A 16,258-nucleotide genomic window follows, 5' to 3' on the forward strand; every position below is an offset into this window, starting at 1 on the left:
AAGAAAGCACATTCCTTAAAATATTTATTGATAGATCACACTGATTCCAATTTCTATGGAAAATGGAACAATACAAAACACCAGGTAAGAAATAATTCCATTCTCTTGCAATCTGCAGCACAGAGTGTACACAACACTTCTGAGAAGGCATTATTCCAAAGGATCACAGGTATCCTTTCAGCCAGAAAAGATTACTTCACACTAACTGAAAATGTTTAGGGCTGGAACACACAAGCTGCACAGTGACTGCAATAATCACCATGCACAATGTAATGTTAACATTTACTCATGGTCCCTGGCACATTTCCAAGATTTTCTTTTCATTTTGTACATTTAGAAAATAAAAGGTGAGGGCATTAGGGAATATCACATTGCAAACTATTATTTTCATATTTCATTGTGAAAAGGACAGTTGCAGGAAAGAATTTAACACTCCTTCCCTCATCCCACATGCAAACAAAAACTGAAGTCTTAGTGAAGTTTTAGGCTCTAAAACCATAAAAGGCAAACAGATGAATAATTATACTGGCAATAACAATCTTTAAGCAAAAAACTTAAGAATCAAATGACACAATGGAATTAGTAGGCAGCATGTTCAAAGCAAGCAACCTGATGCACAGTTACATTGCAGTCAGCATGTGGTCAACATTGTCACCTTTTTTGTGGTAGCCAAAAATAATTTGGTGAGTAAGTGATCAAGGGGCAGTGGGCTCAACAATGGGTAATTACATCAGTAATGGTGCATCTCAGCCTAATTCAAAGCTCTTTAATTACCATTCTTAGGGGACAGTAAGGTAAAAAAAAGAAATATGTCCATATTTCCAATATAATTCCCTGTTCACTCATGGCCACTGAACAGGAGCGTTAAGTGGCCCTGCAGCCTCACCCAATGCGACAGTACCTATGTGCAGTGTGGGGAATACATGGCAGCTGCTGACATTTCACCAGTTGAGAAGGCAACAATAGAGAGAGAAACAGGATGACAGAAAAAGGAGACTGTCTCTCACAAAAATAATGCTTCACCACAACTGCACACAAGTTTCTTGGTTGCACAGGCTGCTTATTTCTGACGAACTCTGATTTTCCTACCCTACCATTTCTTCATTTTCTTTGCCTCTACCCACCAGGAACTGCCTCACAGTAGATTACAAACCAGGGGAATTCCTTCTTTGGAACTGATGACATGCTGAGCACACTGGGTTTATGAACTTCAGGCAGCATCAAAATACAAAGAAGGAATCTTTTCACTGAGGTGTTGATACAGAATACCCCTTCCTCATACCACACTGCTCTCAAACACTGACCTGATCCATGCCTAGGGCAAAGCCCAGCTGTGCAGATTCCAAGGACAAAATGAACATCTCAGACTTCCAACAAACACTCAAGAGACTACCATCAGCCAAATTCCCCTTGCTCTCCAAGGTGTCTTGAAATTACAAATACTTTTTTAGACACATCAGAAGAGATCACAAAGATAAACTAAGTTGCATTCTTGGCTCTTCCTGTGGTATTATGTCCCACTTTAGGAAAGATATTCCCCCTCCTATGTCTCACTTTATACAATGCCAGCACCAGCACAGCTACACTGAAGTCCTTTCCAGCAGTGCCTAAGATTTACAGACAGAAAATACCCTAGAAAGAACTGTGCTTACATTTCAAAAGAGAATAGAAGCAGCCAAAAAAAAAAAAAAAAAAAAAAAACACCAAAACCCCACAACTGCTTTTGTCATATGAAGACAGTCTTCTCTCACCAGGAGCCCCACACAAGACAGCAGTAGTCCATGTGTATGCAGTTCACACATGCAAAGTTACAGCTGAAAAGGAATATCCCAGCCTCCCTTGGGCTGCACACATAAAACAGTCTCTCACTCCAGCTAGAACACACATGGTAGTACACAGGAGGTGGACAGAAATACTCTGATGGAGCCTCTATCTGTCTCTCTGTAGGGAGTAATTTTTGCATTGAGCCAAAACCAAATTACACATCTCTGCCAGCTTTCAGCTCAGAGGTCAGCAGAGTACAAAACTCTGCTTAGCAGGGTTACGGAAGTGGAAAGAGGTGGGTAACAATTTGTCTGAATAAAAGACCACGTACTACACGATTACAAACAACTATTTAAACTACTTTTGTGTTTCTATAATCCAGCAGTAAATAAAGGAAAGCAGAGGCATTGTTGGTGATGGTTGGCTTTTTGTTTTTTGGGCTTTTTTAAATAGCTCATTGATTTTGGACTGCATCCATCTCCAGCATTGTGACTACACATACTAATTAAATTCAAACCAGAGTGCTCTTCTCCAGTCAAGCCTTATTTGTTTTATAAATTTCATTGCACTTCAAAACCAATAACGAGCCACCCATATTTCAAGCTGATATTCCTAAATTTAGTAAAAATACGTGTCAGCAACACTGCAACTCAGCCAAATTAAAATGGAGAATGGTTTTGACTCCAAATGGCTGTGCCAGTGTACTGTGTTATTTCTGGGAATGCTCCCTACCATCCCTAGACCCACAGACACCAGATGACCCTTCCCATTCACCAGGGAGGATGCCAAAAACTTCATGCTTAAGATCTTTTTGGATCATTAACTCAGGCATTTCACCCACAACCAGGAGTTCTGATCTCTATCCCTGTTACAACTAGGTTCCTCCCTCTGCCTTCTACCATTTTTGTCTCCCCAGTTGCCTCCTTGGATCAGATGACAACAGGGGAAAATGATGTATGCACAAGGACATCACTGCAACTCCTGCTATTAGAAAAAACAGCAAGGAGCTTTCCCAGCCAGCATTGGCCCATTTTATGTAAAGAAAAAAATAAGCACAGCTTTCCCAAACACCTTGAGTCAGAGGAACAGAGCACTACAGAGCTAATCTGTTCTCCCAGAGCTGAGAGAATATGGGAACACCTGGCCCTGACACTTGACTCCCAAGGTCAAATGAATGCTATTTCCAAGAACAACACAAAATTACTGCTTTGTGACCAACATGCTTTCATTCATGAAAGAGCTTTCTCTGCAGAGGCTGTGAGTGAACAATTCCTATTCCTGCTGTAAAAACAAAAAGGGCAGCAACAAATAATTAGTTTTTAAAATGCTGAGCTCAAAACAAAGCTTTTTGCTGTCCCTCTGATACCTGCTAACTTCATGACTGACATGTGACATAGATTTCAAAGGATCTTGCTCCACCCCTTTGCAGCAACCATCAGTGTAATTACCAGAGTTTGAATTCTCATTACCTCAAATTAGCCTCAGCAGAAGATGACAGGAGCAGATCCATGCTTTCTGTGGATCTTCACAAGGTACCTGTTAGTGTCCCACAAAGGACACTGAAAAGGGAGAGCAGGTTTGCTCTGCTGTCTGACCACAACAAAGCTTTCCTGTCAGGCTATTGATACCTCCTCTGACAGCAACTTTCAGCCTGCACACCCTAGCCACTTTTTAATCCACTGACAATGAATCAGTTCAGTTGCCTTTCTTGGAAGTGTCTCCAAGAAGTGCAAGGACTGTATAAGGGAACTAGGGGTAGCAGTGAAGCATGACCCTGTGCTAAGCAACATGTAGTATCATTACCACAACCACACAAATCTAAGCTAAAACAAGAAGTTTGTTTCCATGCAAGCCTAAAAATGGTTGGGACAAAAAGCCCCATTAAGTTAAAAGAAGAATCTTATAGTCAAAGAGAAAGGCAAGTTACAAAATTAAAGCATGCTGTTTGATTCTTTGTTTCAATTGTTCTGCTGGGCATCTGAGGCTGCAGTCCCAAAAGCAAAGACAAAGACAGGGAGACCTTTGGATGGGACAAACCAACCAGCTCTAAAATGCATCCAAAACAAAGCCACCTATAAAGAGCCAGAGTCACATACTAGGATGATAACAACAGGCATATTCTCCTATGTTGCTCCCATTACAGTCTGGAATGCTTACACATCTCAGCCATACTCCACCTTGCCACTGACCCCATTTGGAGCACAGAGTCATTAATAACACATCAGTGGAATGACTAATATCATGGTTATGACTTTTAGGCTGTACCACAATCCAAAATACTAAGAGAAAGTGAATGTGTCAGCTTTTCATGAACCTCTCCCCCAGGGGCCTAGTTACATTCAGTATGTCAAACATCCAGAAGATTTTATGACACTGTATGATTTTGAAGGAGCTGATTCCAATGACAAGATTCCCAAGCAGCCAGCTGGCCCTTTCATTCCTGCCTTTATCCTGTCCTGTTAATAATGGAGTGGGCATTTTACAGCCTGCAGTTGATGCCAACGTGCCTCGTCCTACTCCAATCAGGTGTAACAGCATTAGATGCAGAAGTTCAAGCAAAAAACATCCACACAGAAGCTTAATTTATGAAGTGTCTGAGCAATGACTGGACTGCTACTATTAAAAACTTTAAAAGGGAAAAAATAGCAGGATTGAACCCTAGTGCTCCCTATGTATGGAAAGGGCATTAGCCCAAGTATAACAAGCCTGCCCACAGCTGGGGTATATTTAATCAAGCCTTACAGACTAATTATTTCACACAACCAAATCCAGCACCTGTGAAAACTGTCTTGTTTCAGCTGTGGGCAAAGCTACTTGAATAACATTTTCAATTTCCAAAAGAGAAACAAAACCGAAATCTCTTCAAGTCCAAAATGGTCAACAGCAGTACCCAGGCAGTTTAGAGGGAATATTTAATTGAACACATATCAAAACTCCTACTCACATATGAAAGCTCTTTCCTATTAATAACTGTGGTGTCTGATTGCAGACCTCATAAATAAGAGTCTTGACTTGCACGCAAGAAAATGAGAACTTAAAATCTGTCTCTGGCCCTCAAAAAGGTTGCTCTCTTCTCCCACTGAAATGTAATTCCCACCACTACATTCTCCAAGATGGACTTCTGAAAATCCCTTCCTTACACTGCATTAGTCTTGAAAATTATTTCACCAGTATGGATATAATATTAAAGAGTATTATCTGCTAAAAGTGCATTAAAAAGCAGTTAAGAGTACTTTTCCTCAGTAGCAGGCAAAAAGGCAAACTACTGCTTTGCTTTGGCTACACAAACAGGACTAAGAACATGTATACATAAGGCAAGCTGTGCATGAAAACTGGGCAAGTAAACACCACCACAAATGAATTTTTATTTATTTTTATTTTTTTAGCAAGTCTACGCCAGTTCCCACTGCTGCATGTAACATGAAATCTGAAACACACTTGAAAGCTTCTAAAATAAGGATATTGCTTTTCTGTGATTCTGTGTGGTTTTGGCCCCCTCACACTTGATCATTCAAAATAGCAACAAACCAAATCAGACCAAAAGGGTCCAGTAAAAAGCAAAGCAAAGATCTCCCCTCTCAGTCAGTGTTTCACAGAGTACTACTCAGCAACAGAATGTTTATACAGCAACAGATAGAGGCTTTTCACTGTCACCTGGGATAAAACCAAAGGACAAAAGCAATTCCCAATACAAGGAGAAAAGTTGCATTTTTCAAGTGTTTCCACCTAATGTAGACAGAAGGCCAAACACACCAAGTTACAACAAACAACCTGTTAACCCACTTCCAAAAAATGCTTGTAAATTTAAACTGTGTGAAATGCCTAACTGCTTCTTTCATTCCATCAAAAGGCTTCATCAGCAATGGACAATAAAGCTGCTGGCTTGACCTAAAGGGGCTGGTAGGTTAATCTATTCTGACCTCCTCTTTATTCAGTCATGATATTGAAAGATTGCTTGAATAACATCATTTAACAATGCCAACAATCAACCTTTTACTACAGTGCTCCTCCAAAGCGCCCTTCAAGCAAACTTTTAAATCACAGGAATATTAAAAAAAAAAAAAAAAGCAAAAACTAAATGGAAACGAAACTAAATGCCATTTCTATTGCATTGGCACAGAACACAGAGGTAATGACCAAAAGCAGAAGAGAATTCATCTTTCCCTTGCACATCTCCTTCAGATTCCCACCATCACTTACAGCCATTTCTAGATAAAATGCTACCTTTTATTAACTGTCAATCACATCTTTTATTAATGGTACTTCCACTCAAATGGAAGGAATGAGACAAAAAAAGCTACTATTTGATAAAAGCTGCCTTGTTACAATAACCTTAATCATATAGACCTCAAGACTTTGTATTTTAATAACTACTGGCTTGTTTTCAAAACCCATTCCATGTGGGTGCTCAGGAATAAACACTGCAAAGCAGTGAGTTAAAATTAAGCACATAATGAGGTCCACAGAAGTCAGTGGGCTGGATACATCACTCAGTACTTGAATTAATCACTCAACTCTCATATATTTAAAGTTCAAAGCCCGTGCCTAAATGACCTCTGGAAAAAAGTCTCTTGTACTCGAAGTGCTTCATAGTGCACAACCCTACACAAGTGTTTTCCTCCCTTTAGTAGTACAATACTTGTATAAAGAAACTACATAGATTTACATAGACATGAAAGAGCAAGCTAGCTTTGAGAACAACAAGAGTTATGAGAACAAACTTTTAGCATGGGCTCCTTGATGCATTTAACTGTGTGGCTGTAATTCTTGAGAGCAGATCACTCTTCATGTGACCTGCCACTTAGTGAAATATTTGACACAGAAATTTGACATAACAGCATTTTTCAGCACGAAACAAATACATTTTTATTTAACTTTTGACACCCATAAGTGATTTGGCAACACAAGAGAACACTGAAAAGCACAAACAGCCATCAGGCATCTAAATGACATTTGAAAATGCCTTGGAAAAATCCATACCTATCTTTTTTAGAATGATCCCAGGAACAAGGTCTAAGCTCAAATCTATTCCTAATTAGATTTAGGCAGGTTCTTAAAATACCAATCAAGATTAAGTGCCATCACCTTTTTCTAAATGCAGGATCATCAAAGAATAAGCAAGTAAAACATAAGCCAGTGACTATCACAAGCAATGCAAGAGAAATGAAAAACAAAGAGCTTTGTCTTCTGACCCCAGAGGATACTTTTATAAACTACTCATAGGGCTGCAGCACCTCAGTAGTTCCTACCTTGAAAAGCTGTGATATGACCAACAATCATGTACTTCAGTTCAAAGTTCAGTGCCTGGATACTCTGAGTCCTCTCCCTTCGAACAGCTGCCTGGTAGCTTTCTTCCATCTTTTTGGTGCAACACGTGGGTGCTTGGTGTTGACAGATCTGTAAATCCGATTCTTAAAACAACCAAGAAAAACACAGTTAATCAGAAAGCCTTCCAACCAACACCACACAAATAAACAATTCTTAATTTCAGGACCCCACGCTTAAAATTTATAAACAAAACACAACCCAACCCGCAAGAAATGGCATTGTGAAATTTTATTGTCTCACTGTGAATACATACTTGTTTCACCTAAATTTGGGTATCATCACATTAATCAGCTACTAAATTATTTTACTCTTAAGAGTACTGGGCAAAGTCATCTAAACAAAGTCAAGGACACAGAAGAATCATTAAGGAAGGGGCAGTATTTCCACTGTACATCTTGTGCTAAGGGCACCATAACTTTAACATCTGCATGAAAACCATGCCTCAAATTAGGATGCAATATTCACTTGAATAACTACTTATTCAACCTCTTACACTTCAGGAAGCCTCTCAAAAATCTTTGAGCTCTTAAGCACCACACAAAAAGAAGAAAAAAAAAAAAAAAGGAAAGAAAAAAAAAAACCAAACATCTGAGTTTTCTAAAAGCTGTGGTAGCTGAAGTGGGGTTTTTTTTTTCCTTTTCTCTCAAGTTTTAATATGCTTGGTTCCTGTCTGAATCAGACTTCACCATCAAACAAACAGCAATAGTTGCCAGGAAAATAGAATTGGTTTCTGCAACTGCCTCAGTTTCTTTGTCCAGGGCTAAAGGTAGGAAACTGACTCCACACTGAGAGAGGCCCTGAGCTATCTACATCCACTGGCAGTCAGAGACTCCTGTTTAAACTTCCAGGCTTCACTCAAAGTGAAAGTCAACAACTATTCACCTGAACCAAAAATAACTTGTTTTAAAAACTTAGCAGAGCTCCATCTTCTTACCAGTTCCAGCCCGCCTATATGTAGGATAAAGGCACTGAAATCAGACAGCTCAAAAATACAAAGTTGAAAGTTGACTAAAACATTTTTTTAATTATTTTCTTTGGTCTTGTTTAAATTGTTCCATTTTTGCCTGTGTTTCAGTAACCTAAGTGTTCTTGATGAGAAAATCTACATCACACAGAGTTGTGATGGACACTCAAAGTCTATTTGGTCTGCACCACTGCAAATGCAGAAAGGGGATGTAACAGACAGCAGATAAAATATTCTGGTGCTTCAAAAATATACTTTGAGGAGAAAAAAAATTAAAAAAAAAAAAAAGTAAGTTACTATTAAAGCAAATCCAAAACCAGAAGCAAGCATGAAAAAAAATACCTGAGGTAAAGCGGTCGCACACTATGAAAAAGCAGATATATCCAATGCAAATTCTCAGTAAAGCAATATGGAAAAAGATATATCCAATTCAATTTCTCAGTAAAGCAATATGAAAAAGGAGATATTACAATTTCTCAGGAAAACATGAAACATCAGAAAGCAGACAGCCTTACCCTGGTGTCCTTCAGCCCTCACCCTCCACCTCAGGGAAGAAATGGCGGCGCTCTGAGGTAAAAAGGCGGCAGGCAACCGACTCCACCCTCTTCCCTCAGCCCTCAGGCATCAGCACTGCTCCCGGGAAGCAGACACCTCTCTCCCGGGAAGCAGACACCTCTCTCCCGGGAAGCAGACACCTCTCTCCCGGAAAGCAGACACCGCTTTTCCCAGGAAGCAGACACCTCTCTCCCTGGAATGCCGATCTCCCATCTCCCCAGCCCGCAGCAGCAGCCTGAGGCTGCCACCTCCTCCCTCAGCACCACCTCGGGGCTGATCCCAAGGGATCTCAGGTTTTACATCCCTGTGAACACTGCTCCCCCCATGCTACAACAAAGGGACAACAGGAATGGAAAAATCAGATGCATGGGAAACAGCCCTGTATCTCCTAAAGGCCATGTTGCTCCAGAGGATTTCCACCATCTTGCCACAGACCAGGCCTTGGGAGAGAAATATTAATGACCAATTTAACTGTATTAATCCTCACCATCTGCTCTTGCAGGTTGACACATAGTGAGGCTTCACAGAGAGTTGACTGTGATGGAAAACAAGAGGGTAGAAGGATGCATACTGAAAAAGTAATAGGAAAACATCCAAACATCCAACAGCCAGGCACTATTTAGGGCCAGCTCCAGGTCAACAGCTCATTGAGATCAGAGCTGCAGGGAAAAGGAATTTCAATAAACCTCCCTTGCCAAGAAAAAAACAAGCACTGAGCTGGTTGAAATGCCTCCTTTGACTTGAAAAAAATCACTTCCAGTTTACAAAGTCAGCTAATTTGCATTTAAAGGGTCAAAACCAAACTAACATATTCCAGTTTACCCACATTTTTAAACCAGTTCACAAATATCAGTCGCCACAGACTGGGTTCACTCAGGACACCATTTTGGAGGTCGATTTGGCTAACCCTTTGATATAATTCCATAGATAGGAAAAAGAAAAACAAACTCTTTCCAAGGCTAAAGTCCTAAAACCCAGTGAAAGCCCCTGGGACAAGACCAGTGCACACCAGCATGAGCCAGCAGGCTGCTAAAATCAGCAGCAGGAGGGCTGCACGCTCATCACCGGCTGGGCACACTCGCCTGCCCTCAGCTGCCAGATTAGATGCCCCAGGTTGAAATTAGCTTCTTGGCCAAGCTAATTTTAACTTGAATTGGTTCCCTGATCCAGTTAACCCCATGAACATACATTTGTTCTGACATAAGGAACTGGAGGAGGTCAGGGAAGGACCACCTCCCTTGGGCTGCCACCACAAAGCCTATGTGGAATTACAGTACTGCTGAGCAACTGAGTCAGAGTTGCAATGAGGTGTCTGAGCAGAGAAGTTGTAGATGTTATTCAGCATCTGCAAGGACAGGCTGCTGTTACTCAGACCATTTCTTCTTACAACAGCACTTTGAATTTTTGTTTCAAATTCTTCTGTAAAGTTGAGACCTCTATCAACAGTTTGAAATAATGCTCCATGCTGGAAGCTACACAGGGATGCACGCAGCATCCCCTTTGGAACCATAGCTCCAGAGGAACCTGCAGCTCTTCCAGAAGCCTGTAAGAAGAATATAGCCATCTCAGCTGGAATTACACTCCTGGGATTCCCCACCCAGCCAGCTATCTCCTCCGATGAATACTAACAGCCTGCAGATGAGCTTTTCTTGGTTCTGAGCCAAAGTGAGGTAGAGGGCACTCAAATAGCAACAGTACTAAGCCCCTGACAGTTAAGGAGCCTGATGTAAAACACAAAGCATTAGAAGTCCAGCAAAGAGCAAACCCCATGCCCATAGCAGTGCTATCAGGTCAGGACTGTCACATACAGCTTGGCAATTTCATTTGCTTCAATACTAGCCTAGGGGTATCACTTTTAACACAATTATAGAAACCTAATAAAATTTTTCAGTACTGTACATGCCTAGGTGCTGAGATTAAATTAGAACTGATTAGTAATGTCTTCAAGCCTTTAATAACTCTACTGCTAAAATTAGTTTATCTCATCCTTCATCTTAATGCAAAATACCCCCTCCAACAGAAAAGGAGGGGAGGGACATGGTGACCAAGCAGCATCTCTGCACCACCACTCCTGAGACACAGGCTGAGCTCTCCCCCCACAGTGCCCCAGTAGCCCCCTCCTCTTAGCATGGGCACTGCTGACCAGCAACAGGGAGACAGCCTTATGGGGAGACTTAAGAACAAAGCTATTCTGTACACCAGAGGAAAAGCATCATTGGTGGAAGAGGGGGAAAAAATGACCAAGAGCATTGTAGCAGCAATTGATCCTGCTAATTTCTCTCTAGGACTTTCTTACCTGGTGTCCCCAAGATGCTCCTTATTGTTGCCTAACTAATAACTTAGTTTGGAAGGAGCCTTTAGTTCATCCTCCCCCTTAAAGCAGGTCAAACTACATTAAAAATTCAGCCAGCCAAATGTCTAAAATTCAGTCAGATGGATGACCCCACAACTTCTCAGAGCCTCTGTTTCAATATTTGAACAACCTTATTAAAAGTAGTAGATTTTAAAACTTCATCTAAGGAGAATTTTTCATGTTCCAACTCATATCCACTCCTCCTCAGCATATCACCATGTGTCCATTAGAATCTGGCTCCACTGTGTTTCCTTCCAATAGGCACTTGAAGAAAGCACAATTTCCCTTCATCTTCTCTTTCTACAACTGAACAAGCACAGTTTGCTACCCCCACACATGGTTCCAGCACCCAGACCATGATGGGAACCCTCTGCTGGACTCTGAATCCCTGCATCTCAAGACTCCCATTTCATTTTCTTACACATAAATTTACTGGTGGACCAGAATGCCTTCCACTCTACTTGCCTGGGCTTCAATCCTAAAAGGTTTATGGCTTTCCTAAAACAAATCAATGTTCTGCTCCAGATGAGATGGAAGGATTACTCTGACAATTATGTACATTATTTCCCAGTCAAGTCTGGTTTTCCCCTGAGTACTGGTTAAAACTGTGGCTAAGCTTTTTATTTTTAAAGTGGGAGAACTGTGGACTTTACAACCTTAGTGTTATTATAAAAAACAGGATAAAGTATCTTGCTACACTTTTTAAAACAAAGTCTCATTCTGAACGGGAAGAAAAATTATACACTGGAGTCTAAAGCATGAGTAGTTTGGAAAGCAAAAGTGATCCCTACTCTAAACTCATCTGCAACCCTAAAACACTGCACAAGCCAAAGGCAACACCTTTAAACAGCTGTGTCACAATTATAAATCACTTGAGGTGCTGAATACACAGAAAACTACACATATTTACCTGATGTCCATCTGGCCAGCTCTCATGTGGAGTGCTTCCTTGTGTTCCTTGGGGATTTTTTTTTATTATTATTATTATTTTGTATCAGAGGGTTTGTGCTCTATTCTTAACTTTGGTACAAACAAATTCAGAGATTTGAGGCATTAGAGCTAGCTGAACTAGTACAAGTTCCCAGAAGTGGGGAGGTCTGTTTAGCAAATAAAATTAACTTATTCCAAAAGCTAAATACTTGTGCCTTTGTAAGATGACCACCTACAATATAACAGTTCTTTTAGCATGGTGGAGATGTCAGCTGCTCTGCACTGTCCTTAAAATGCAGTATACACTGTAAAAGCTATACTCGGAAGCCAGAAACTTTTAATGCACACTCATTGATCTACCTTCAAAGACTTTTTCAAAGAAAGGTTGATTTTTATTTTTTTTTAAACAAATTGAGCCTGTATCTTCACTGCAGAAAGTACTCCTAAGCAATTATGACCATAGGGCAAGCTCAGTGCCATATGTCCTCACTTTTTATTCCTTTAATATAATTATAGATTTCAATAGTATCTCTACACAAAGCTTTGGTCCAAAGCCCAAGTTCTTCATGGCTATACAAACATTTTCAAAGGCTGCAGGATTGATTATATCCCAGTAACAGAGGGGGAGGGGGACAAAAACACCATGTACTGTGTCTGGCCCAGCTAAACAGGAGCCAACACTTTGTCCTTCTTGAGACTCAGTCTGGTGCACCTGCTGCCTCGGACAGGAAAAATCAGCAGTTAGCACCCAACTAATTTAGGAGGAAAATCAAATTAAAAAGGAAGCAATTCCTAACCAAGGTTCCCCCCTCTGCCACTACTTGATGTGTGAAAAAAGGCCACACTAGCCCAGCCATGCCAAGGAGAGGGAATCCAGACCCTGCAGTCTGCCAGAAGTTTCTGAGGTCCATTCTTTCTGCAGCTCTTGAGATGCTGAAGCCATCCCTACCTTCAGCTGCAAGGCTGCTGTCAAGAAACTCATCCACAGAAGAAGCAGAAGCCATCCTCACCCTGCACAGAGCCCAGCTCAGTCCCACTGCAACTAATAAAATGAACTAGAAAGACAAAGTGTATTAAACTCATCAAAAGCACAATGTGTACATCAAAACAGATGCCATTGGTTTGCCAGTGTTTAAAATATGGTAGTTACTATGCTTGAAGTAGCAAATGCCAGGAATGGTGAGAAAAATCAAGAAGGCATTGGGACAGGCTGGCTGGAGCACAGCCTGCTGCACTGCTGCCAATGATGGTGGTTTGTCAACAGCTAACCCTATAAACCATCTCTTCCTGTCAGCAAGGGGTAACATCCAGGTAAGCTCCAGGGAGCAGAGGCTCTTCCCCTAGGTCACAGGGAAAGAGATGTTTTTCCTGCCTCAGATAAACTCTGGCCAACTCTCGCACACATTTTTTAACTATTCAGAAGGACCTTTCCAATCTGTTTCTAACTCTTCCCTCTATTTTGTGAAAATAATGTCACTATCCATTTTAACAAAGATTTCATAGACATACAGTATAGTAAAGTTCCCCCTAAAGCCAAAGAGGTGAAGAAATCCCAAAGCAGACCCTGAATTTGTCCCATCTCTCTCTATGCAGCTTAACAAGATGCAGCTATCCAGCGTGACAGCATAAAAGTGCAGTTTGGAAAATACAAGCCATGAAAATGGCATTTCCCCCAAATCCCTTGGTTTCATACTTTACATTAACAGAGGTGTTAACTTGATCAGTGAATTTTACGTTCTCACTGTTATTTTAAAATACCCTGAAACATCACCAAGGCCCTGACCAGATGTGCTATTCCAGCTGAAATAGTCACAGCTAAAGCAAACATCTCCAGTCTTATCAAGCACCTTTTTGACCTACTAATGTAACTGCTACCACCTGCAGCTACTTCCAACTCTAGTCAAGTCAAAGAGCTTTGCATTAGAGCTCAAGAGTCCTTGAGTAGACCAAAAAAAGCTTTTTAAAACCCACAAAATGAGAGGACCATTTTGATTGCACTGGAATTATGCCAGCAGATTCAAGGGGGGTAAAAACTTTGAATGGGAAAGGAAAGAGAAGAGCAAGAAGCACTGGATATCATAACTGCAGAAACTTGGCAAGTGCCACAGCTTGCAGGTCAGATGGAGACCATCTGGCACTGGGCCTGATCAGCTTCCAGAGAAAGAAAATTCCAAAATACTCCGGTCTTGAGGGCAGGATCTGCACAGGCCAGTGCTGTTAGGCCTGTTGCTGAGTACTTTTTGTCAGAGCTTTTCCCACTTTCATCTCTTGCTTGACTGGTTTTCTCTGCTCTTGCATTGGCTTTTGGTTTAGTTTCCAAATCACCTTCTGTCCTATACCATAGGTTTCTGCATGCCTATAATCCTTAGTTTTTTCACCTCAGCTTGTACTCTACAGATCCTGCCTCATGACTGGACTTGAGGAGCAGCACATCTGATTATGCCCCAAACTGAATGGCCCTCTGCTCACCAGACCCTACATAACCATTAATGAGCCACTTCTTCCCTTTACTCCCATGACTCCAGACCATTTCTCACCCTCCTCAAACAAGGTCCTCTCCTACCATTCTTTCCCACAACCACTTCCCTGTCTGCCTCCCTTCCTCCAACTACTTGCATACCTACAAGATGTCCTAGAGAAGCAGAGTAGCTCAAGACACTTCCAGCTCATGAGCCTCAGCCTCCCTGCTAGGAGGAGCAGCTGGTGAAGGGAGAGACCACCCCATGCCACCCATTCCCACTTTTCTCTGGGAAAAGCCTGGCTGAAATTGGGAAGTTTACGGCAAACAGCTGAGAAGACAGTTGAAACTATTGCTCATCTTATGTTTGTTCCCAGACCTCTAACATGGTTTCCATGAGCACTTTCCTCATCTGCCCTTGACACCTCTAACCTGCATGGATGTAGTTGGCTCACAGGGGAAAACCTGGTAATACAAGGGGACAGAACATGTGCACAGGAATGGTAAAACTTGTAATATGTCTACTAAGGACCTACAATTAGAGACTTTTCAGTGGTTCCCAAACCAGCCTGGTTTTTAGCATGTTGGAAGATGTGTCAATGTCAATGTCAAATGGCTGTACTGCTCCTAAATGCTCTGCTTGAAGAACAAAAAAGGGTGGATTAACTTCTCACAGTTCACCACCTCCCTCCTCCAGTCTTCCCCTGCACCCCGATCTCAGAAACTGCATCATTTCAGCAGCAGAAGGCATGAAACCCACCTTACAGAATCTCAGTCCACACTGCTCATGTTTAAAATTCAAGAGCTGAGAAGAGTGACTGGGAAGTGGTAAGTGCTGAGCAGGGCCAGCACCAACAGCCATTCCCAAAGGAGAGCACAGTGGTCACCATCTCCAAATCTGGCATTCCTACAGATGGGTGATAAATTCTTTCATGCTGATTAAATAAAGTTACTTCACATCAGGCAGTGCTAAGGGAGAAAATTCTTTGAACATGGGCCCACCTTGGAGACTTTAATAGTAAGGCTGTGGAATTCTGACCAGCTTGCTAGCTCCATGGGACATGCAAATTGGAGAGACTGACAGTCTTGAGGATCCTAGAGTGTAGTATCAACTCTTTCTTTCTAGAGTTGATACAAAAGCATGAAAACTAGACTGATGCACATCAAGTAAATTTTAAAACAATCAGGCTAACAGAGGTCAAGGGGAATACTATTAATTAAAAAAATCCACATTATTTCTGGTAATGCCAGCTCCTTTCTCAACTTTTCTGGGACAAGATGTATAATGGAAATTCAGAGGTGGGAAAAAAAAAATACAAGACCTTGCATGAATTCATCTAGAGGCTACCATGACTCATTTATTCTGTCTTACCACATTCACAGCCAAAAACCCCATGCACTTCTTCCACCAAGCCATAAATAAGCACAGAATATTTTCTAGAGGGTTCTAGTCAGCCTTCCTGCTCCATATCAAAGGACAACAATAAACAATTGCATTTCTGATTTCCAGTGTGGAAAGTGTTTCACTGCCACAGAACTCTGCCATACACTACCCAAAGCAAGTGCCACAGAAACCACATATGGTGGAAAGCTCGAACTGAAACACAGCTGCATAGCACTCTGTGGATTATGGTGTTTACAGCACAACTGAAGTTGCTTTTAAATGAAAAATGTAGGTTTCTAGCCCTGTACAGTTATAAAGAAAACTTCTGAATGCAAATCAGTATGAAGCTGTCTGTCTAGTTCTACCAAGAGATGAAATCAAATAGCTTTATGAGAGGTGTGAATTGCCTCATACATCTCAGCTTTGATGCCTAAGGATAATTCAGATGTTAACATGACTGTTTTACCTATGATAGATGACCTTTTATTAGAGGAACTGCTTCCTAATGTACTTTGCCTCCTG

General features: G+C 41.3%; 1 protein-coding gene across 3 annotated transcripts in view; it reads right to left on the reverse strand.

The window, feature by feature from the left end:
- LOC103531226 (glypican-5) overlaps nt 1-16,258 on the reverse strand; it is a 383,665-nt gene that overhangs the window by 302,777 nt on the left and 64,630 nt on the right. For all 3 annotated transcript variants that reach the window (XM_030456592.1, XM_030456593.1, XM_030456594.1), the window contains exon 2: nt 7,014-7,175. In XM_030456592.1, the coding sequence (XP_030312452.1) occupies nt 7,014-7,122 (109 nt within the window). In that variant the 5' untranslated portion in view covers nt 7,123-7,175. The remainder of the gene's footprint in view (nt 1-7,013; nt 7,176-16,258) is intronic.

Source organism: Calypte anna, chromosome 9 (assembly GCF_003957555.1).
Source record: "Calypte anna isolate BGI_N300 chromosome 9, bCalAnn1_v1.p, whole genome shotgun sequence".
Classification (NCBI taxonomy): Eukaryota; Metazoa; Chordata; class Aves; order Apodiformes; family Trochilidae; genus Calypte; species Calypte anna.